The following is a 24,930-nucleotide window of genomic DNA, read 5'->3' as shown; positions in this document are numbered from 1 at the left end:
GCTAATTATGGTGTTGGAGGAATCACTACAGAACAAGGATCTGAAATGTATGGTTAATAAAGGAAAATTAGTTCTTACCTGATAATTTTCGTTCCTGTAGTACCACGGATCAGTCCAGACCATGGGTTAGCCCCCGTTCCAGCAGGTGGAGACAGACCAGAATTCTGAGGCTAGCCCATATAAGGACAGAACCTACCAGGAACCCTCAGTATAACTATTGTCAAAGCAGAAAAGGAATAAGATCAAGCGAGTACCAGATAGAATAACAAATATAATTTAAAAAACAAGATAACAATTGAATTAACTGTGAGACTAAACGCTCTTGTAACTACCCCTGATCATCGCAAAAGATAGCTTCCGGTGCCTAAACAGTAAATCCCAGAAAAATGATGCAGGGAGACAAAATAGAGAAAAAAACCTGTAAGAAGGCAAAAAAGAAGAAAAAAAATTTGAGCGGACAGATAAGAACGGACTGGGGGTTCTGGACTGATCCGGGTACTACAGGAACGAAAATTATCAGGTAGAAACTAATTTTCCTTTCCCTGTATGTACCCGGATCATTCCAGACCATGGGATGTCCCAAAGCTCCCTATAGAGGGTTTGGACCCAGACAGTCCCGCTCGAAGAACCTGTCAACCAAAGGCTGGAGCCTGAACATCGAGACGGTAGTGACGAGCAAAAGTATGAAGAGATTTCCATGTAGCCGCCCTACATATTTCTTGCTGCGACAATCGAATGAGACCCGCCCAAGAAGTCGCTTGAGAACGTAAAGAATGAGCTTTAGGCCTTCTGGAACTGGATGGCCCTTGCAAATGTAGGCTGAAGAAATTGCCTCCTTCAACCAGCGAGCAATGGTAGCCTTAGAGGCTTGCTTCCCCCCTGTTGGAAACCACTCACAGAACGAAAAGATGAGCGGAAACTCGAAAATCAATTAGGGTGACCTCAAGATAATGCAACAGACTCGCTTGACATCAAGAACGACGAAATCACTATTACCAGAAGCCGCGAGATCCTGCTGGTGAAAAGGGGGGGAGTTCAATGGACTGGTTAATATGAAAAGATGAGAAAACCTTAGGGTAAGAAAGAAGGTAACGGTCCTTAGGGAAACGCCCGAGTCCGAAAAAACGCAAAGAAGGGGTCTCTACAAGATAGAGCTTGAAGCTCAGACACTCTCCTGGCTGAAGAGATAGCAACCAGGAAAACAGTCTTGAGAGTCAAGTCTTTGAGAGTGGCCCGACGAAGAGGCTCAAATGGAGCCGTGCAAGAGAGCTTGAAGCACCAAATTCAAATTCCACGAAGGACCAAATAGACCCAACAGGAGGCTTTAAATGCTTAGTGCCTCTGAGAAAATGCACGACATCCGGATGAGAGGCGACTGGCCGACCCTCAATGGTGCCCAGGAGAGAACCAAGGGCAGAGACCTGAACACGCAGAGAACTAACTGAAAGACCTTTGGAGAGACCACGCTGAAGAAAGAAAGTAAAACCCCAACAGAAGGCGAGCGGGCCGAAGCACCCAACTCTTCACAAACATTCTCAAAAACTTTCCAGACTCTCACATAAGTAAGGGAAGTTGATTGTTTGCGGGCCCTGAGAAGGGTGGCAATAACTTCATCTTTATAACCTCTGCATCTTAAACGTCTCCGTTCAAAAAGCCATGCCGCTAGACAGAAGCGATCCGCCTGGTCGGAAAATACGGGACCCTGCCGCAGAAGATGGGGCAGATGACCGAGGCGAAGAGGTCCGACCGCCGAGAGATTCACCAGATCCGCGAACCACAGCCGTCGGGGCCACTCGGGAACCACGAGAATGACCGGACCTCGATGGAGTTCTATTCTCCGAAGATCCTTCCCCACTAACGGCCATGGTGGGAATACATAGAGAAGAACATCGGAGGGCCAGGGAAGAACCAGCGCGTCCACCTCTTCTGAGCAATGCTCCTTCCACCGGCTGAAGAACCGGGGAGCCTTGGCGTTGGCTAGCGTCGCCATGAGGTCCAGGTGAGGGGGACCCCCACCTGTGCACGATTAAGTCCATCGCCTCGGGTGACAGCTCCCACTCGCCGGGGTCGAGATGTTGACGACAGAGGAAGTCGGCTTGAATATTCTCCTTGCCCACTATGTGGGAAGCTGCCAGGCGGTCCAAGTGCTTCTCTGCCCAAAGAAAAAGCTTCCTGGTCTCTAACGCCATTAGACGACTTTGAGTTCCCCCTTGTCGATTTATGTAAGCTACCGTGGTGGAATTGTCTGATAGAACTCGGACAGCTTTGTGACGGATCAGAGGAAGAAAAACCTTGAGGGCTAGGAGAACCACTCGGGCTTCTAGACGATTGATGTGCCATCGAGATTGGGACAGGGACCAGAACCCTTGTGTCGTTTGAGATTGACAGATAGCTCCCCATCCGGAGAGACTGGCATCTGTCGTTACTATGACCCAAGAAGGAGTCAAAAGAGGCATTCCCCTGAGAAGGTGAGCCGGGGAAAACCATCATTGTATGCTGGCGATGGTAGAGTCTGAGAGAGGGAGGATCTCCTGATACTGCTCAGATATCAGCTTCCAATGGGACAACAATGTATTCTGTAAAGGACGCATATGAGCAAACGCCCAGGGGACGAGATGGATCGTGGAAGCCATGGTCCCTAGAACCTGGAGGTAATCCCACGCTGTGGGAAGCGGTAGAGAGACAAAGGTGTTCAACTGATCGATCAGGTTGATTGTCCGCGAGTCTGAAAGAAAACCTTTCCTGATCCGAGTGTTGAAAAGTGCGCCCAAAAATTCCAGCTCTTGCGAGGGCTGAAGAGTGCTTTTGGAGTAATTGATTATCCAACCGAGAGATGTGAGAAGGGCTAAAACTCTGTCTACCGTGAGCGCGCAGAGAGAAACGGACTTGACCCTTATCAACCAATCGTCCAGGTAAGGATGGACTAAAATCCCTTCTCAGCGAAGAGCTGCTGCAACGACTACCATGATCTTGGTAAAAGTGCGGGGAGCAGTGGCGAGACCGAACGGGAGAGCCCGAAAACTCAAAGTGCTGACCCTAGGATCTGAAATGAAGGAATTTCTGATGTTTCCTGACGAATGGGGATGTGGAAAATAAGCCTCCTTCAGATCTAGGGAAGCCAGAAATTCCCTGGGACGAACCGCTGCAATTACCACCTGCAGAGTTTCCATTTTGAAATGGGGAACCCTGAGGGCCTGGTTGACCCTTTTGAGATCCAGAATGGGACGGAAAGAATCGTCCTTTTTGGGAACAACAAAGTAAATTGAATATTGGCTAGCGCCCCTTTCGTGTACCAGAACCGGAATGATTGCCTCCAGTTCCTGAAGATTCACAGGGTGTGGCAAACCGCCGGTCGCTTGAAACGGCTGCAAGGAGAAAACGATGTAGATATCTGGTAGGTGTCTGGCAAAATCTAATGCGTAACCGTGCTTTATCACATCGAGGACCCAGAGGTCGGAAGTTATTTTGGCCCACTCCTCGCGAAACATAGAAAGACGCCCACCTAAGTTTCGAGCGGAGGAATGGACTGGCCGAATCTCATTGGGGAGCTGACTTAGAGGTGGTGGACTGCTGATGGCCATTTCGGAAACCTCGATGGCCACAAAAGGAATGGGACCAAGACTGTGACCTGGATACCCCTCCCCTGGGAAAGGATCCACGGGCTCTGTTAACATAACGGCGATTCCCCCTAAAGCGAGAACGAGTCGGGAAGAAGACTTTGGACTGTTTGGACGGTCCTCTGGCAGCTTATGGACCTTGTTTCCCCCAAGGACTGAATAAGCTGTTCTAGGTCCTCTCCAAAAAGCAACTTACCCTTAAAAGGAAGATTGCCCAACTGAGTCTTAGAAGAAGCATCAGCAGACCAATTGCGCAACCAGAAAAGACCTCTGGCAGAAACCGCAGAAACCATAGCTTTAGCTTGAGCCAAAGCAAATCATATAGTGCATCCGCACCATAGGCTATGCACCCTCCAAACGTTCAGCTAGCTCAGCCTCTGCAGAAGGGAGGTCCTGGGTGCTGAGTAACTGCTGCATCCGCCTAAGACTTGCCCGCTGCATGAGACTGCTGCAAATTGTCGCCCGGACCTCAAGAGCCAAGACTTCAAAAATACGTTTTAAAATAAAATTCAAGTTTTACGGTCCTGTACATCCCGTAATGCTGTGGCACCCACCACCGGGATGGTTAGTGCGCTTTGTCACCGCGGTTGACAGAATAATCCACTTTGGGAATTTTTTAACATGTCCAGGCAGTCCTCAGGGAGTGGGTATAGTTTATCCATAGCTTCTCCCAACACGGAGACCAGTCTCCGGAGATTCCATTCCCTGAGGAGGAGCAAGCGATGCATAGGATGAAAAGGGAAAGTACGCGGTAAGGCCCCTAAGTCCCGCCAGGACTGGGGTCCGCGTTTGGTGTCATCACTGCAGCCACAGAATCATCTGGGGGGGCATCAATTCCCAGTTCTTGAAGAACGAAGGGAATAAGAGGCTCCAACTCTTCCCGCCGAAATAAACGCAGGACACGCGGATCATCATCATCATCCCCAACATCAAGCGGGTCCAAAGAAGGCGGGGGAGGAGGGTCCGCCGTGGGAGGGGGGGCTCCAGGGACTAAGCGAACCCTAACAGGGCCCTGAGGGTCCAAACCTACCTCAGGGGAAGGCCTGGGAAAATTAGGAGGGATTGGAGTGGGGGGAACAACAGGAGGGGGGTCCACCTCCCTTTGCAGACTGGCCAGATAAGACTCATGCATTAAGAGAACAAAATCTGAAGAAAAACGGGCCCGGGCCGAATTTTTTGAGGGGGGGGGGGGAGGTCAGAGCCAGCACACCGAGAGCGAACTGGGCTCAAATCGGGGGGAAAACGTGAAGGAATTGAGTCTCCTGCTCCCGGAGAAGCAGGAGAGAAGGATCAGAAAAATTCAAATGGCCGCCGCAGCCGCGCGGTCCCGGGATGAAAACGGCTTGGCAGCATGGCGCGGAGTCCTTCCCCGAAGGGTTTAATTAATGGCAGTTCGAGAGAGGGGCCCTCACCCCCGAAAGGACACCGGGAACATACGGGAGAGTCGGGAGGCCGACTCTCCACAGGCAGTGCAGCAAAATGGCCGCGGCATGAAGCAGGAGCCGCTATGCAATCAAAAACAGCTGAGCTGGGAGCCCCAGAGAAGCTAGGCGGGAGATTGAACCCCGCTCTGTCCTCAACAAATGAACTGCTGCCTTGTTACTTAAATAACTTTTATAATGTTTCTCCTCTTTATTTATTTATTTTTTACCAGAACTTTATAGATAAAAATTACAATAATAATCTCTGTGGAATATAAGCAATAAAAAGTCTTTATTTCTTCACAGAGTCAGGGGCATGTACATCATCCCTGAAAGGCACATCCGAGGAATGGGCATCTCGGGGCACGGCAGCAGTGGGGAGAGGGACTGGCACCACCAGTATCACCCACACAGGTCACCAGGAAGGGAACCTAGGCTGATAATAATCAAGGGGCAAAGCCCCCCTAGGAACCCCAAGAGCGAGGGAGACAGAAATGTCTGCCCTAAACACAGTCAGTGAGAAAAAGTTCTCAAAACAAATTTTTTTTATTTTTATTTTATTAATAAGAAGTAGACAAAAAAGGTACTTGTGTGAGCTTGCCCCAAAGAAAAGAGAAGACAGAGAGGGCAAGCTAAACAGGGAGCCGAGAGAGTGAGATGTTCCACCTGCTGGAGACAGACGAATGCTAAGGGTTCCGGGGTAGGTTCTGTCCTTATAGGGGCAGCCTCAGAACTCTGCTCTGTCTCCACCTGCTGGAACGGGGGCTTAACCCATGGTCTGGACTTATCCGGGTACGTACAGGGAAAGGGTAACTAAGAAAACAGAGCACATTCCAGATAATGAACTAATCCCAACATGATAGGATGTCAGAGCCCAGCAATAAAAACATGGCGGGGAAAGAGGCTGGCCCAGTGGCTTAGTTAGTAAATGCTGTGTACTATAATGTAGAAGGTCCCTGTTCAATCTCTGGGTCCTGTTCTTCTGTTCCCTCTATAGCTCTTGGTACTGGTTTCTTGAGTTCTTTCTCCTCTTCATGGACAGTGCTAGTGATGTGTTGTCTGTTCTTTGCTTGATCTACAGGAGATTCCTTGTTGGCCACTATGGAAGGTGGAGCGGGAGGAACAACTGAGGGATGTAATTACTCTGGCTGTGGCATGTGCCATGAATATCCAGCTGTATTGTGGCGTGTGGGACACAAAAGTGGGTGTAGAGCTACAAATCAAATAGGTAATTTATTTTATTTATTTATTTATTTATAATTTTTATATACCGAAGTTCTTGTAGGGACTACAAATCACTCCGGTTTACATAAAACGAAGAACTGCTCAACAGAGAGCGGAGCTTTACATGGAACCGTAGGTAAGAAGGAAACACCATGACCACATGGAGGGATAGAGCTGGGAAGCGTTCTCACATATATTATTATACATTACTGAAAAAGAGAAGTAATATGGAATCCAAAACTTAAAAGCTGATAGAGTGGAAATTCAGCACAATGGGCCTGAAGTTCCAAGTAAATACAAAGGGGTGAATGCAATAAAGCTAAGCATGCATGATACTAATGTTTAGCATGTGCCAAAATAGTATGCTATGCATTAAGGCTTATAGTGTGACTAAACTATATGCCAGTATTTGAAATAGAAAATTTCAGTAGGAATACATGAAACTATAAATCATTTGTAATTCTGAATCTTTAAATTTAAAATATCCCAGGAAATGTTCTTCTATATTAGCTTTAACTATAAGCAGTTAGGAAAATTGGGCTGCAATGCATCTAGTAACATTGGGATAGTCATAACAATTTAAATTAATAAAGTCAAGCACTTTACCACTGAATTATAACTTACTTTTTTCTTTTACAACTGTTTCATTAAACAACCCTAATCTTAATCTTATTGTTTCTTGATGATGAGGATGAATATCTGGAAACAGAAGAAATCATGGAAGTGTTAACATAAAAATGGACAGGGAAGCTAGAAGGTGACAGAAGATAATATTCTTTTGAAGCCCTTTTGACAGACACCTCTAGTTCTTATAGTTATTAGTCCATTATCCTACTGGGGTACATTTACATACATAGATACATAGAAATGACGGCAGAAAAAGACCAAATGGCCCATCTTGTCTGCCTAGCAAGCTCCCACACTTATTTTCCCATACTTATCTGTTTCATCAACCACCAACTTCAGGGCTCTTGTTGATAATTGTTTGATTCGAATTTCCTGCCATGTGAATCATGTGACTGGGTTAAGACGAATCAGATTTTAGAGCAGGATCAATGTGGATAATTATGATCAATTGAAGTAGTATTCAACAAAGTCAGGAAGTTTGAATGTGAATGATAATTCTTGGAACCAAGGGATGATTGTAATCAGTGAGATGTCTCAAAAATGAGAGATTTAGTATGTTGTCCAGGCTGAAGATAATGTAAGCAGGAACTTTAGACATCTTCTGTCCCTACCCAACTACCTTCCCTTTTGGTTGAGCCCTCTAGTGCTGATGGCCAATGAGGCATGAGGGGTGAATGAAGTAGAAGAGCCCTGGAACATATCAGGGAACCAGAAGCCACAGAAGAGACCAAATAAGGATGGAGTCAGGAGATGAAATCTTCCAGATGCAGGAGTGGAGCTAGAGCAGATGAACTGAAGTAGGATAAAACTTGTAGTTGCTTGCTGAGAATGTCTCTGTATAAATAAAAGTTTGCAGGAAACAAAAATAGTTGTCTAGAGAAAGCAAGGAGCACCAAGTTGAAAGGATGAAATAGATCGTTCAATTGTCCCATAGTGCCATTTGTAGGCTAAAGAGTACTTGGTACTGGATCATAGGTTACAGTTTTCTTTTAGCCAGGAAAAAGGGTGAAGCTTTTGATAGATTAAACTTCAATAAAGTGAAGGCCTTTCAATTACTGGTACTGAAGTCTTGGTGTTCCACCTGGATTTCTGGAAATATTCAGCTGGATTGAAGGTGAAAGGCAGTTCATAGCTGATCAGAGTCAATTCTGGAGATAAGATATTCTGGAACAGCAAAGAAGGCAGAAGTGATTGCGATCAGGAGATGAATGCAGTACTTGATGATATTAAAGCTTTTTTGGATTGTAGTTGTCAAACAAACCTTTTTTCCAGGAACAGGTATCGCTGTGATGACATGAGTCAGAATGAAGACAAGTAGTGCTTGACAAATCTTGTGCAGCAGAAACAGTCTTTATCAGGCATATAACAGGTAGAAGAAAGACATTGCGCTCGAATCAGCAGTTCCCCCACACCCCAAACATAATACTCGACACTTAATTGGCATTTAAAATTGGCTGCAGTTTATTTCAACAAGAACCTGAGCCCTTACAAATATTCATTGATAACCCCCCCCCCCACCCCCCGAATTCAACCCCCCCTTCCCTGGCCTCCACCACCTTAAACCCCAATAGTGGAGATACCCTCCCCTTTCCCACCTGCTCCGCCTTGTGCCAGTGAGAGCAAACTTGAACCGTGAACCTGAGCCCCACGGTTCCCCGGTCTTCCCACGTAGCCGCCTCCCCTCCCCCCGACTACGCAGGGGCCTTAACCCCCTCCTCCAACCCCGCCCCCAATTCCCCCCTTTTAACAAAATAACACTGGGCTTGGGTTATCCGCCAGCACTGCGACAATATTCAAAACGATAACGTGTATTGAGGGCGGGAGGATGGGACAAAGATCGCCTTCCTACCTCCCTGTCTCCTTCGACTAACTGGCCCGTTGCTCTGCTGACGTCATGTATCCCCAACCAATCCCTGCTCCTAATTTGAAACTTGCTCTCGCTCCTGACTCTCCCCCTCCCTTACCTTATTTGTCTTCTCGCCTCCTGTTAGCTACACTTCCCCTCCCACCATCCCTGCTGCTGAGCCTCGTGCGCTTTCCCTCAGTTACTGCCTCCGTGCTGTAAACCAGCACGTCTTGCTCCTAGGCAAGCACTTGTCTATTATGGGGCCCCAATGGACCCTTTGCAGTAGAATCGAAGAATGAAGAATTCAGCAGATAAAGGATTTCAAAGTCTATTCACCTTGAGTCATTTAGTGAGGTTCAAACATGCCTCATCTGTAATTGCAGTAGGTAGAGTGAATGTCTTTGACATGAATCCAATGGTCAAGTCTCTGTAGCTGTAAAGCTGGATGCAAGAATGTAAATTGTAGTAGTATTGCAGGAACTATTGAACAGACTTCTGAGGTTGTCATTTGCTTCTTGGACTAAGATGGGATGTACACTTTAATGGGTAAGGTGCTGATCTTGGCTTTTTCTCCTGGCTTTTTTTTTATGTGATGAGTCATACTTTGTCAGCTTCTGGTTTTGGCAATGCAACACAGATCTTTTGAAGAATATTTTCAAATATAAAATCATTAAGTCTGTTGATTAAAACAAATCACATTCAATCAAGTACATGAGGAAAGACTAAAGAGGTTAGGACTTTTCAGCTTGGAGAAGAGACGACTGAGGGGGGATATGATAGAGGTGTTTAAAATCATGAGAGGTCTAGAACGGGTAGATGTGAATCGGTTATTTACTCTTTCGGATAGTAGAAAGACTAGGGGACACTCCATGAAGTTAGCATGGGGCACATTTAAAACTAATCGGAGAAAGTTCTTTTTTACTCAACGCACAATTAAACTCTGGAATTTGTTGCCAGAGAATGTGGTTCGTGCAGTTAGTATAGCTGTGTTTAAAAAAGGATTGGATAAGTTCTTGGAGGAGAAGTCCATTACCTGCTATTAAGTTCACTTAGAGAATAGCCACTGCCATTAGCAATGGTTACATGGAATAGACTTAGTTTTTGGGTACTTGCCAGGTTCTTATGGCCTGGATTGGCCACTGTTGGAAACAGGATGCTGGGCTCGATGGACCCTTGGTCTGACCCAGTATGGCATTTTCTTATGTTCTTATGTTCAGAGCTTGGATATCAGATATTACCATGGATGTCCAATAGTTACTTCAAATAGGTTCAAATTAGTGTTTAATGTCCTTTGATATTGCTGGCAGAGCAGGGCAATCCTGTTTCTTTATCTTCTAATCAATCTAAGCCAATTTGATTTATCCTTCAGTCAGAAAAGTTTTTATTTTGATATTGCATTTTCTGTCCATTGTCAAACAATATAATCAGTACTGAACTTTCAATATATTCATAAAGTCTATAGATTGGCCATACATTATCTTAAATAATCAATCCATCAACAAATATCTAATGTCCCAATATCATAATACAATTTAATGGTTAATCACTTTGCAAAATGTATTACTATATAAAGAAAATATTTAAGCCAATCAGAATTGAATTTGCATTAATTTTGCAGAAAAGTGCAAATAAATTTTTATACACAAATTTGTATTTTCAAATTATTTTATAATCTTGGAAAGAATCTTTAACATGTTGGGGTAGATTTTATATCATGTGTGCGTGGCCTACATGTGCCTGGCACGCGCACATGTATGCCCACTACCTGGCATGTGCACATGTACGCCCGATTTTATAAAATGTTATAAAATCCGGGGTTGGCGCGCTCATGGGGGTGCATAATTGTGCACCTTGCAATCGCTGAGCCGCACTGCCTTCCTCCGTTCCCTTCCCCCTAACCTTCCCCCCCCCCCAGCCCTACTGTAACCCCCCCAAAAGTTTTATCCTACCTTTTGCGCCTGCTGGCATGTTGCCAGCACACAATCCCTCGACACAGTGGCAATGGCTGCTGTGTCACAGGCCTCTGGCCCCGCCCCCTCCCCGCCCCTTTTGTAAAGCCCCGGGACTTACATGCGTCCCGGGACTTTACGTGCACCACCGGGCCTTTTGAAAATTGGCCCGGCGCACATAAGGCCGGGTAAGCACGGAAATCCTCCGGATTTACACGCGTAACCTTTTGAAAATCTGGCCCGTTATATGTATATTTTTTTCTGAAGATTCTGTTATCAAACTATAATATGAATTTAAGAAAAATATAAACAATAATATAACAGTAATATATTAAACAATGTAACTTAAATTTTAGCTTAGTCTGTATACTTTAATTATAATGAATCAAAACCTGGACTGGAGTTGGATTTGCTTTCTTCCAGCAGTTTGCTGAATCATAAGCTTCTTACATAGGGAAAGAGAAAAGCATGGGTTAAAAATTTGAACATTAGTCAGTAGTTATTAGGTCATTAGCTTTGTAGTTTTACAGATCTGTTACTCTCATCCTACATGCTTGAAAGTTACGCAGAAATGTATCTTAATAAAAACAAAAGCAATTCCCACATAAATGATATACTGTAAGTATTATTATTTTATTTTTCTTTAAAGTTAAGAAAGTTTCTTAAGCTCTACAACTCACAAATTTCCCAAATGCATTCAGCGTACATACATCAATTCCAACTATCTCATTAATTTTTATTTCCCATTGATAGGAGGGCTGAATTAGCCATGCTGTCTGGGAAGCATCTAGACCTGAAGTAGGCGCAGTCTCCTCAGCTAGTAACAGAGTTTTGACTTTGTGCGTCTGCGCGGTGGTGTTCCCGCGCAGTTCCCGCTTCTCCTCAGTTTCTTTTTTTCCGTGAGCCGATTGCACACGGGGTTTTTTCTCTCCTCACAATTTTTCTCCTCACAGAATATTTTTTTCAGCGAATTTCGCTGTTTTTTCATCTTTTTTAAATTCCAGATGGCTCCTAAGCCGTCTGGATTTAAATATTGCCAATGTGGCAAAATTATGTCCGTTACCGACTGACATAATTATTGCTACCTCTGTTTAGGCCCAGATCACGAACAAAAGTTGTGTCGAGACTGCGGCCACATGTCTCCTTGGGCCCAATGCCACCGAGCAGCGAAAATAGAGTGTCTGAAGATGGGCTCCTATGCCCCACCAAAATCGGCCCATTCTTCGTCGGGACCGGCGAAGATAGGTAAGGCCATACAAAACGGGCTTCCTCCCTGGGCCCCTCCAAAACGGGAAGAACCAAGCCACGCTCTATCTCGAGGTTTCAAAAGCCCCAGTTACCCTCGATCCATACCGGGGCTCCAGAAAAGAATCGAGAAAAGGGAGATGCTTTGAAGAGTTCTAGGCTATCAAAGCCAATCGAACCTCACTTTTCTACGCCGAAAAAACAAGCGTCTACGACGCAATATCCAGCACATGTGCAGAGTGTTGATACGATGCACGGAACAACGATGCAGGGCGCTATGACGCAGGGTGCTACGGCGCATGGGGCCACCATAAAGCACACCATACAGTTAGAAGATGACACCTCTTTGACTCATGGTGCAAATCAGGCCATATACTCCAAACAGTCATCATCACTTGAAACAGCCACCAAGAAAACACCTACGAGCATGCTTCCCTCACGCAATCTCGTAGCAAAATACATCCTTCCCTTTTGGAACATACACCTTCCAAAAGAATAGCAAAGTGGAAGCATTTGGAACACTCTCCTACTTTCTCTACATCTAGCCGGGAAATTGAGGTGGAACTTCTCTCCAACGCAGAATTAGTTCCCTCACAACATTCTCCTCTCAGTGCACGCTCCTTCTCAGCAGGATCAGCACTGCCTACACCAAAGCAAGTTCACGCTACTCCCAACATTTACAGTGGGAATACTTCACAGGAGGATACATCACTACATACCATCTACCCTCCACACAAAAGGCAAAAATTGCACATCCCTCCACAAGGAATCCTTGCAGCATCTGCAATGTCTAAAATATCAGAAGTACTATCCTAATTTTTTCAAGACCTGGAACATGGAAAACAGGTTCCACCAGTGGTTTCTCAACACATTTCATCATCCCCTTCTCTGGATCCTCTTACAGGGGACATCAGCTCAGAACCCGAGCACCACCCAGCGAGCCCCATTTCACAGGTTTCTACGGTTTCATCTAACTCTTCTACCGGATTACCATCGGACCCACCAAAGGGACCACAGGAGCCTTATTCTCCTCCTGAGGACTTAACTGTGATAATAAAAAATATTGGGGCCATCTGTTCAGTAGAAATGCACCAAAAGGAGTCCAGGGGGCACTGCTGGCTTGTAAATTAAGGCATTCTGCTTTGCTGTCTCTCTCTAGATAAGTAGAAGAAAGGATGTATCTTTTGAAGTTACAGGCTCCCAGGAAGAGAATTATAAAATGTAGATCTTTTCAAGGTTAGTTAGTTTCTCAGGGCTCTGGGAAATGTTAGAAGTAGCAAATGTTTAAACAAATGTTTCTCTGTAACCTCGTGACCCTAAATCAAAGAAGTGCTGTTTTAATTGCTATCCAAAACTATATTTAAGAATGGCAGTTTCAATCACAAATTGTCAGTCCTTTAGACTTATTTATTTATTTATTTTATTTATTTATTTAAAGCTTTTCTATACCGGCATTCATGATGCAATCATATCATGCCGGTTTACAAATAACAGGGGGGGGGGTGTGTGCAATAACTTTGTTATTTTTTAACCAGTGCAGAGGAAGTAAAAAGTTACAATATAACAAGGTTGTTGAAACTGGGGGAGGAAGAGGACAGGAATAGACAAGAATAAATATAAATCTTTACAGAGGTATATTATTTACATTATGGCACAATGTAAATAATATACCTCTGTAAATATTTATATTTATTCTTGTCTATTCCTGTCCTCTTCCTCCCCCAGTTTCAACAACCTTGTTATATTGTAACTTTTTACTTCCTCTGCACTGGTTAAAAAATAACAAAGTTATTGCACCCCCCCTGTTATTTGTAAACCAGTGCAGAGGAAGTAAAAAGTTACATTATGGCACAATGTAAATAATATACCTCTGTAAAGAATTATATGTATTCTTGGCTATTCCTGTCCTCTTCCTCCCCCAGTTTCAACAACCTTGTTATATTGTAACTTTTTACTTGAGGACAGGAATAGACAAGAATAAATATAAATCTTTACAGAGGTATATTATTTACATTGTGCCATAATGTCTCTTTATGGAATTTATTTACATTGTGCAGTAAGGTCTCTCAATGGATAAATAGACTCTGGAGAGCTTGATTGCTGTAGGATCTCTCCTTGGATATAAGTTTCGGGAAAGGCTTGTTTAAATAGCCAAGTCTTAAGCCTTTTTCTGAATGTTAATAGGCAAGGTTCAAGTCTGAGATCAGGTGGAAAGGTATTCCAAAGAGTGGGTCCCGCTGTAGAGAAGGCCCGGTCTCTGAGACTTGCTGACTTCCCTATGCGCATAGGAATAAAGCCTGTATTCATGAGAAATACACTGTCTCTATTTTCCTGTTGTCCTTTGCTAAACATTTTTTCACTGCATAACCTATTCCAAATTCTTTGAGAAAGTAGGTACCCTCCTCCAAGTTCCAACAGGATGAATCCCAGATCCTAGAACTGAAATGATGGGCATTCTAAAAAGTTTTGAAAACCCAGCTGAACCAACTGCCCTACCACTGCATTCGGTATTGCAAAATCTCCTTTTAAAAAATTGGAAAACCCCATTTTCCACGACCGCAACCTCTAGGAAGATTTACATAAAATATAAGATTCATAATTCTTCAATCTACAAATCTCCTCAACTTCCTCATCAGTCGGTGGTAGTAGAGTCAGCTCTTGCTACCTCGGAGCGAGATAGCAAAGGATCTCAGTCTCAGCAATATTCAAGATTGGGCTGTTATCTGCAAGTCAGGTGTTAATCTTCTGTATACATCTAGTAAGTTTCTCTACCACTAGATCCTAAGATGTAATAGGTAAGAGAAACTGCACATCATCTGCATAGAATTTGAAAATAATGTCTAGGTGAGATAAAATCTCACAAAGAGGGAGCAGATAGATATTAAAAAGATGAGAGGACAGAGAGGAACCTTGTGGGACCCTCATAGTCAAAATAGTTAGTTTTGAGCTAAAATCCCCCATGGTTACCTTATTAGAAGAATGATCTGATTAAAAAAAAGAAGAAAAGCAATAAATGCCAAGTGATTCCATACGATGTAGCAAAATTGAGTGGTTTAGCATATCAAACACTGCAGACAAGTCTAATAATACAAAAAATATTCTGTACCTGTGTTGAATCCTCAGTGAATGGAGTCAAGACAAGACAATAGCAAGGATTCAGTATAATAAGGACGAAATATGAACTGTAAAGGATGAAGAATCTTATTGTCTTTCAGAAAGTCTTGTATTTGACGAAAACTGCTTTGTCAATGATCTTATCTAGGAATGGGAGAGAGGAGACAGATTGGTAACCAGCAAGATTAAGTGTGTTTGTAGTAGCTGTTTTTAGAAAAAAGAAGACTACCATAGATTTTAGACCTTTTGGTAAAGTACCTTGGCTCAGTGATGCATAAACTATCAATTTAATGAATTCTCCGATATCAGCCTGTAGCACTTTAATGAGTGCAGTAGATCATGTATTGAAAGAGCAGTAACTACCCTTAATGTGAGATATGACAGAACAGATTTCAGAAATAGAGGAAAGGCTGAACTCCTTCACTGAGGAACCAATGGAGATAAACTAACATGGCTGAGGCTCCAAACCGACAGGAGAGGGTTTTAAGCTTGAAGTAAGTTGTACAATTTTTGAGTTGAAAAAAGGAGCAAAGTGGTCGCAAACCAATAAAGAATGTTCTAGAGAAACCGCTGAAGGATTTGGGGTGAGTGAGTGCACTATTCAAAACAGTTCACGTAGGCAAGAGGCAGCTGATTTAATTTCTTGGGAGAAAAAAATCTTTTTTTGCCTGATGAATCTATATTCGGATAGCTTGTAGTGGTAAAGCTCAAAGTTGCTAGAAGTCTTGTGTTTCCTCTAGAGCCTTTTGGTCTTCTAAAGTAGTGGTCCCCAATCCTGTCCTGGGGGCCCACCAGCCATTCGGGTTTTCAGGATACCCACAATGAATATGCATGAGAGAAAATTAGCATGCACTGCCTCCATAACATGCAAATCTTCTCTCATGCATATTCATTGTGGGTATCCTGAAAACCCGACTGGCTGGTGGGCCCCCCAGGACAGGGTTGGGGGCCACTGTTCTAAAGTACCTTTTTTTTTAATGACTATAGGTTCTGAGAGAACCATGGGCCTTGTCTCTGATCACATGAATAAACAGGTTTCTCTGGTGTGACAATGTCCATGGCAGAATGTACGGAGGACTGCCAACAGTTTACTAAACTATCTACATCAGAAACAGTAGGAATAATAAAGTTAGGTAACCAAAGATTATGCAGTTGGTCTGCATCAATACATGGACATCTATGAATAAGGAAGAAAGCAGAGTGTGTGTGAAATAGTCGATCCAGGACTTTAATAACACAATGTAGTAAATAATGATCAGACCATGGTACTGGGGTAAAGGACTGAAAAGATGGGACATCAGACAGCCAGTCTTGACACACACAGACAAGTTCCAGGATGTGCCCTCATTTATGGTTAGGCAAATTTATTTATTTGTACCCATCCTAAAATGTGAAAGATATTTTAATTTGTATTTTAAGTAATTCTTATGTTTTTTTTCAATTATAGAGCTTAAAACATAGTTGCATATTTTTATGCACAAAGCTGTTCTAGAGTGTTAACCACTCCCCGCGGTTTGTAGTACATTTTTAGATTTTACTGTACATGCACAATGTTTTAACTTTTGTTTTTTAGGATTTTGTTGATTATTGCATCTCATTTTCACTCTAAAAACATTTACTATCATTAAACTAAGACCCTACAATGAGTTCCTTTATTATAAGTCATATGTTACTAACAGTATAGAAACCACTTTTCTCAGAGACTGCACCATCAAAACTTGGAAATAATTTGACAGAATGCTTAATTCTTGTCTGTAATTACAGAACATCAATGTTTACACAAATATGTTTTTCCTTTCAATTATAGAGCCTAAAACATAGGTGTACGAAAATGTGCATGTGGGGATTTTAGAATGCAGCCATTTCCGGTGGTTCTAGTGCTAATGCCTGCATAGAGGTTAAGAAATAATCACAGATAGGAGACAATGCCTCAGAGTGCACATGGATGTTAAAATCTCCCAATACTATGACGTTCTTTAAGTTCACATTTATATCAAATAAGCAGTCTAGAAAATGAGATGAGTTTGTGGTTAGGGACCATAGGGGGCAGTAAGTTAGACAAAAATCCCAGTTCAGTGTTGAGGTTAAAAAAGGAAGCTCTAAAGGTGCATCATCATCAACTGGGGCCATAGAGAGGCAAATCCACATTTCCATGGAAAAGACCAAAACTGAAACTCAACCCCAAAATAAGCAGGGGAAAAACATAACAAGTGACGCTAACATAACAAGTGACTGCTCATTCATGTGTGCATGAAGGAGTACACAATGAAGCATGCTCCTTAGTCACATTCCATGTGCACGACTGAGGCATGCGGTGCCCTCCGCTGTCATTGTGGGGCTTTAACGGAGGCTTCTTCTTGACGTCATCAGGGAGAGAGGCACAGTGCGAGTGGATGGCAAAGAATGAGAAAAATAGCTGACAGCAGTGCAAACCTAAAACAGAGAGAAACAAAAATAATACAAGCATTTGGCAGAGGGACTTCGATACAGTGGCAGTAGCAGCAGGAAGTGCACTATAGCACAATAAAGGTAGCTGACAATGGTGTCATCACGGGGCTTTAATGGAGACTTTTCATTGATCAAATTTCAAAAAAGAGAGGAAATTAGCCCAATTCCTACACACCACTCGTATTTAATTATTTAACTAATAGGGACAACATCATCAGACTCTTAGTGCAATATTTTTAATCCACTGTCTCTCGCCACGCAATGGGCCGCAAACAGCATCAGCTGCTTAATAGCACTGCAATCTAATCACTTGACGTTATACCCCAACCCTTTCACCACCCTTTATTCATCTCCTAAACCCAAATTTTCTCTACCATCACTAATTTTTTATTTTATTTCAATTAATTTAACAAACTGACAAGTTTAATGTTAAAAATACTTAGCTCCCTTCAGCATTCCAATACTGTCCCAACATGGACCATGTTTTGACTGTCTCCAGTCTTCATCAGGGGACACCTTGTATCAAATTGTATCAAGGGCACCTTTTTTACCCAAATTCATAAACCTAAAATAAAAACACCATTAAAAAACATCCTAATCCAAAAGGATATATCAACTATCCTTTCATATATACCCCCGTTAAGCTTTCTACTCCTCACTTGTAGAAAAATCAAACTGCTCTTACCGGACGAAAAGTCAGCAAACTTTTAACGTATGACAAAATTAAATGTACACCAAAGTGTTCCAATTGTCTTACACTCATTCCTTTCTCCAGTATAATGGCGCCATGGCGTTTTAAATCACCTTCACTTCCTCCTTACTTTTATCCTCATTCCCCTCCCCGGAAGTCAAATCTGTCAATCTCATTCATGCACACTCCCATATCCACTATGTGCTGATATCAGAACACCGACCAATCAATTTCCCGATTCAGTCCCCCTGGGGTTACCATATTGAAATAATGTATCCACCTTTGCTCCTTTTGTAATAGAACATTATCAAAATCCCCGCCTTGCAATGACGGCTTGGGTTGCTCAATTACTGCAAATCTTAAATCCTCAAAAGAATATCCATATGTAGAGCAGTGTTGCATCAACGGCGCCTCAACACGTCTCACTATCGAACTTCTGTGTTCCACCATCCTAACTCTCATACTTCGCTTTGTTTTCCCAATATATAAAAGGGGACAAGGGCACCATATCCCATAAATTACACCCATCGCTGAACAATCAGTGTATATGTTTAAATGAAATTTGCCCCCCTTAAAAAAGGCAATATTTCCCCACTGAAAGACTGATCACACACTGAGCACTTGTTGCACGGATAATGTCCCCTTATTGTATTCTCTTGTACAATATTGATCTTAACCTCATCATCAAAATTGAATGTGTACCACACTATCTCTGATATTTCTACCTCGTTTGAGCGCAAATCGAGGGGCATTATTAAATATCTGGTGTAATCCCAACAGATGCCAATGTTTCCTAATACTCTTCTGTATACGGTAAACATGAGGAGAGTAGGGTAACACACAAACCGTTCTATCACCATGTGCATCCTGCCCAGATTTTACTGCCGGAACCAACAATAAATCTCTATTGGCCCAACGGGCCCTTTTATAAGCCTTCTTAAGAACATTCATGGGATAACCCCTCTCTTTTTTGAAATTTGATAATAGTGAGGGGATAGTGCTTCTGTTGTATGATTATGGCTTTTCATTGATGTCATCAAGGGGAGGGGCACAGTTCAAATGGCCCAACTTCCAAACTTACCTGGGCAACTCTTTTGAATATGGACCCCAAGGTTATAGAAGAAGGTAGGCAGAAAGTAAATATACGAGGAAAGTGGGATAAAAGTGACACCCTTTAAAAATTACTTGAGTACAACACATGTTTCTGCCACCTTAAACCAATGTATATTTGATTCCATCCCCCTCCCTCCCACACTACAACTGCCACCTTTCATGTCTGTATATTATAATGGGGTAGTATTGGGGGGAAGCTGTCAGTACTCCTTCCAGTTGCACTGCACCGTTTTATAGATCCTGAAACCCTCAGCTTTGCTGTTCTAGTAGCAGTAGTGTTCCCAGAGAAAACTAGAATCTTTTTAGGTCATGATACCTTTTACTGCACAAAACATAAATGCTCTAATATACCAACATTTCTGACCAGATAGTCCCTTTTTCATATGGTGATTTTCTAACTTATTTGCAACCATTTTCTTCTGTTTCCTTTTCTGCAGGGATTTCAGGTGGACGGCTCTCAAAAGTTGTTATAGGAAGCAGTGTAAAGAAGTATGTTGTGGTCCTTGGGAGAGCAGTAGACGAAGGGCGCTTAGCAGCAGACCTAGCGGAAAACAATGTAATAATTCTGTCTCCAAATGCATGGGAACTCTGTGATAGGGACAACATTCTTATCAAGAAAATTGAGAATGAAAGAGCTGTGAAGGTACATGAAAAAATGGGGGAGAAAAAGTGTGCCAGGTCAGGTCAGCAGGGGGCGGGAGGGGAGAGAGAAGTGGGGTTCAGCTCATTATGTGTCATGGGGAGGGAGCAATCAGTGGATCTTCAATATAGAAGTGGGCCATTAGAGGGGAATCAAGAAGGATTGGGCTTATCCAAAGAAGCATGTCATTCTCTGGCTAAGTCCAGTCTTCCAAAGGGATACTTTGATTGCAACCCATTAGTATTGTGGATAGGCAGGCTAATAATATTTTAAATAAATAAATAAATCTAGGGAAGTATGGCATTTATTGCCAGGGAGAGACAGAGAGGCTCGGTTAAGGTAGTGTCCTATTCTTTGCCATGGAGAAGGAGAACAATAATGAGATTCAGCCTGGGGAATGTTTAGAAGGGGAATTAACCTCTTTTTGAACAAAGTAACATAGTAATACAACAGATAAAAGCCAAATGGTTCATTCATATGGTTCATTCAGTCTGCCCAGCTTTTGGTTATAACTGCCACTCCATGCAGATTATCCCCAAGCCTTCTGTTAATAGGAGTAACCCTCATTCTTTCTGTAAAGGGTAGTAATTACCGCTTCGTGCAGGTTACCCCCATGCACTCTTTTCTTCATTTCCAACCTCTGGCCTTTTGGAATCTGCAAGGTTTATCCCATGTTCTTTTGAATTAATTAGTTTTTGTCCTCACTACCTCTTCCAGAAGGGCATTCCAGGCAATCTCTACCTTCTCTGTGAATAAATATTTCCTGATGTTGGTTCTGAGTTGTCCACCCTGGAGTTTCATTTCAAGACCCCTAGTTCTACAGTTTCCTTTCCAACGGAAAAGGTTTGAAGTTTGTGCCTCATTAAATCCTTTCAGGTATAATGCAGCCTATCAACTGCGATTTGTAGGTGAAAGGATTACTGGCAAATACTCTTGCTGTGAAGCAGGGATGGTGGCCCAGATGTCAGCCCCTTGGTCACCTCTTTAATTAATTCAGGCCCTGCTGGGAGAGAGGGGGAAACTGGTATTCCCCAGGGCTTTGCTTACCCCCTGTGTGTTGGCTTGGAGATGGCTGAGAAAAAAATGGGTTTGAGTGGGTCCCAGTCCCTGCTGCTTCCGCTGGAAGGTAATGTGGGTTTTCCCCCAGGGGTGGAATACGCTCTCACTTTTTCAGGTTGGGCTCAGTTAGGGTCAGGTTCCTTTCACATTTATGCGCAGTAAACACACTAGATGTAGTACCTTTTTCATGCTGAGCCAAACCTTCCGGATTCCACCCCATCACTTCTTTGCTTATCTCCAGGATAGACATTATTTGGTTTCTCTACGACGGGGGAGGGATTCTTTTCCTGGGGAAGTCTCATTTGTGGACATTCTCCAGGATATTGCTCCTATGAGTAATTCTGTATCAAGGTAGCATAAATTATGTAAAAAGAGATTGCAGGTCCCACTCCTTGTACCTCTGTCTGCTTATTGGTCATCTGTTTTAGGGGAAACGATCACAGCAAAATTCCTGACTGGCTATTTTAAGGTGCTGCATCATCGCAATACTTATGTCAGTCTGTGAGAATTGCAGTTTAAATTGCTACATCAAGCTTACTTTGACAATGTGCAGAGGTATTGTATGGGCTTGGTCCCTACTCCACTGTGTACCAAATGCAAACAGGAGGAGGGCTCTTTACTGCACCGATTATTGTATGCCCGAAGCTAGATGTGTTCTGGTCTGAGATGCTGTTTGCTATTAGCAGATGTACTGGTTAGTGGTAGCGAAACATGGTAAAGTTCTTCTCTCTGGAGTGATTGAGGAGATGGTTAGTAAGAGTACATCAAGAGAGAGATTAATATGCCTAGCTGGGTTGACTGCCTGTCGGTGCATTTTGACAGTGTGGATGGAAGAGACACTGTCTTCCGCTCGATCTTTGTTCCAGTGCATGGCCTTGGTGATGCAGATGGAGTGGATAGATATTAAGCTTGGCAGGAGCAGGCCCGACGAGTCTTACTGCTCGGCGTAGGCTATTTGCTCTTGAGCTACAAATGGGGTTGATGAATATAGGGTATGACATTAATTGGAGGGTTTAGTTTTTCATCTCTCCCCTCTCTCTCACTACAATGTTGCTGATGTGTTATCTGGGGTAACAATTGCCATCTACTGATTTTGGTGCGGTCTGTCCTTCCTATGTATTCCCATATCTGGGGGTGCCCTGTGGTTTGGGGAGCTTAACCATTCCTTTGTTTGTTCATCTTTTTCTCTGTCTTACATGGAAATGCTGGGAGGGAGGATAAAGCAGAGTTGCTTACCTGTAACAGGTGTTCTCCCAGAATAGCAGGATGTTAGTCCTCACAGATGGGTGACATCATCAGATGGAGCCCGTCACAGAATACTTTTGTCAAAGTTTCTAGAAACTTTGACTGGCACATTGAGCATGCCCAGCATGCCACTAACCCTGTAGCCATATGGGATCCCCCTTCAGTCTCGTATCAAAGCAGAAAAGAACGAGCGAAATATAAAATAACAAAATGAAGATGAACCCAACTCTGTGGGGTGGCGGGCGGGTTTCCTGAGGGCAATCATCCTGCTGTCTGGGAGAACACTTGTTACAGGTAAGCAACTCTCTTTCTCCCAGGACAAGCAGGATGGGTAGTCCTCACAGATGGGTGAATACCAAGTTGCAGGCTGCCCCCAGAACACACTGGGCCAATAGGCACCCAATAAAGTGCAATAGGCACAACAACGGAGGGGGGTGTTGGCAACAACGGAGGCAGACTGAACCTCATACTGAGCCCTAGGTAGGGAGAGTCTGGTTCTCACACTGGAAACAGGTTACAGAGGACATACTGGCCAAAGACGCTGTCCTGTCGACCATCCTTGCCAGACAATAATGGGCTGTGAAGGTGTGTCAAAGGAGACAAAGAGTTGAGTGGATTGCCTGTGGGCTGCAGTGCGCTCCAGATAAAAGGCGAGAACATCTTTCCTAGTGGCAGTTACTTCTGCTCGCAGAGTCAGTGTGCTGCAGGCCCTAGTGACCTATCCGCCTTACATGAGGTTCTTCCACGTCAGGGTAGTTTTGCACACTCACTCTAAGTTTCTCCTAAGGTAGTGACTGATTTCCACCTGAATCAGTCTTTAGTGCTGTCTTATCTTTTTCCCCAAGGCCACACTCTCACCCAGGTTGAGGCATCCGTGGTCAGTATCACCTGAGCAGTTGGGGGCTGAAAAGGAAGTCCCTTGCTCAGGTTGGAATATTGCGCCCACCAGGCGAGGGAGAGCTGGAGTCGTTCGGTTATCCAGACCAGTGTGGAGAGTGTTGTGTTCGCCGGTCGTGGCCCCCCACAACTGGCCTCTCTCACTTACCCGCACCACGGCATGGCTCAGGTGGGCCCCTAGTACTCTGGCGGCGGCAGGGAGCCGCTGCCGACGTGGCCCCTCTCGGGCTCCCCACTGAGCAGTCATGGCTGGCCCCTCCGGCGCTGCTCTGGATAACCGTCATGAGATTTGCTGCCTGCCATGACCATAGCCTGGATAACAGTCATGAGATTCGCTGCCTGCCACGACAATAGTCTGGATAACCATCACAAGATCCTCCACCTGCCACGACCACAGCCTGTATACCGACTACAAGATTCGCCGCCAGCATCTACCCCTTGCTTGAATTCCGACCCTCTCCTGTGTCCAGACCCTGCACCTGACTCCAGCCAGCATCATCACTCCAACTGTACTTCCAGAGACCCCACCTTAAGCCCCAGCCGGCCCCGGAACCCAAGGACTCAACCCGAGGGGAATGTGGGCTGATAGCTCCAGGGGGGTCCTCTGCTCCTTCTATAGCCTCGCCTGCCAACGGTGGTGACCTGTGGGGCTCAACCCCACAGGTGGCGCCAACTCCCCCTCGGCCCAGGAGTCCACAGCCCGTAACAGTAAGCCAAGGCCATGGATCCGGCAGAGGCCTCCGCCCTACAAGCCATTCCAAGATCTTAGAACAGCAGAGGGTCCTGAAGACACTGGCGGCCTCCATGGAACGCCTCAATGCTCACCTCCATCCACACCAAGCCCTCCAATGGCGCTACCACCTTCACGCCTGGTTATTCCGCTGCCTGCTCCTCCTTGTTACGCTGGCGACCCCCAACAGTGTTGGGGGTTCCTTAATCAGTGCAATGTGCACTTCTGCCTCCAGTCCACACTATTCCCAGACAGCGCCACCAAAATCACATATATCCTGTCCTTACTTGAGGGCAAGGCTCTGGCCTGGGCTTCCCCCTTGTGGGAGTGTTCTGATCCCGTGCTGCAGGATCTTCTCTGGTTCCTAGACTTGTTCCGGATGGTGTTTGAGAACCCAGGATGGCTGGCAGCCCCAGGCACTGAACTTCTGCATATCCACCAAGGAGGACATTTGCTGAGGGACTACACCATCCAATTCAGAACACTTGCTACGAGTTCCATTGGGAGGAGGCCTGCCTTAGATCTATCTTCTTGGACGGACTGTCCCCTAAAATCAAGGACGAGTTGGTGGCCCTGGAACTCCCCACCTCCCTGGATGCCCTCATTGAGTTGGCTGGCAGAATAGACCGCTGCCTGCAAAAGAGGGTGCTTGAGCTACAGGGCCCAAGGAGGCGTCCAGTGACTCCTAGCTGCTCTCGACACCCCTCACCCACCTCACGGCCTCCCCCATCCTCGAAAGGACCTTCTGAGGTGCCCATGCAGTTGGGTCGAGGGCCCTTGTCTCCCAAAGAATGGCAGAGGCGTTGTCAGGCGGGCCTCTGTCTTTAATGTGGGGGCTCCGGGCACCTCATCACCCATTGTCCCATCCATCCAGTAAACTCCTGGACCTAAGTTCCACCGGGGGAGTGACCATGCCCATTCTTCCATTAACACTCCCTGTGACACTCTCCCTGGAGGGACGTGATTTCTCAACACTAGCCTTAGTAGATTCTGGAGCAGGAGAGAACTTCTTGATGCAGGACACCATGGAGCAGCTGCTTATCCCCACCTATCCATGTCCCTGC

At 44.5% G+C, this 24,930-nt stretch overlaps 1 protein-coding gene across 1 annotated transcript in view; it reads left to right on the top strand.

Moving 5' to 3' along the window:
* The first annotated feature begins 6,125 nt into the window (after positions 1-6,125).
* Positions 6,126-24,930, top strand: part of LOC115079136 (adenylate cyclase type 10-like) — a 621,147-nt gene continuing 602,342 nt past the window's right edge. Inside the window, exons 1-2 of the mRNA XM_029582255.1 lie at positions 6,126-6,266; positions 19,733-19,938. Coding sequence (XP_029438115.1) covers positions 6,140-6,266; positions 19,733-19,938 — 333 coding nt within the window. The 5' untranslated portion in view covers positions 6,126-6,139. The remainder of the gene's footprint in view (positions 6,267-19,732; positions 19,939-24,930) is intronic.

The sequence above is a fragment of the Rhinatrema bivittatum genome, chromosome 17 (assembly GCF_901001135.1).
Source record: "Rhinatrema bivittatum chromosome 17, aRhiBiv1.1, whole genome shotgun sequence".
Taxonomy (NCBI): Eukaryota; Metazoa; Chordata; class Amphibia; order Gymnophiona; family Rhinatrematidae; genus Rhinatrema; species Rhinatrema bivittatum.
Note: the sequence above shows the minus strand (reverse complement) of the source record. Positions and strands in the feature narration are given on the sequence as shown.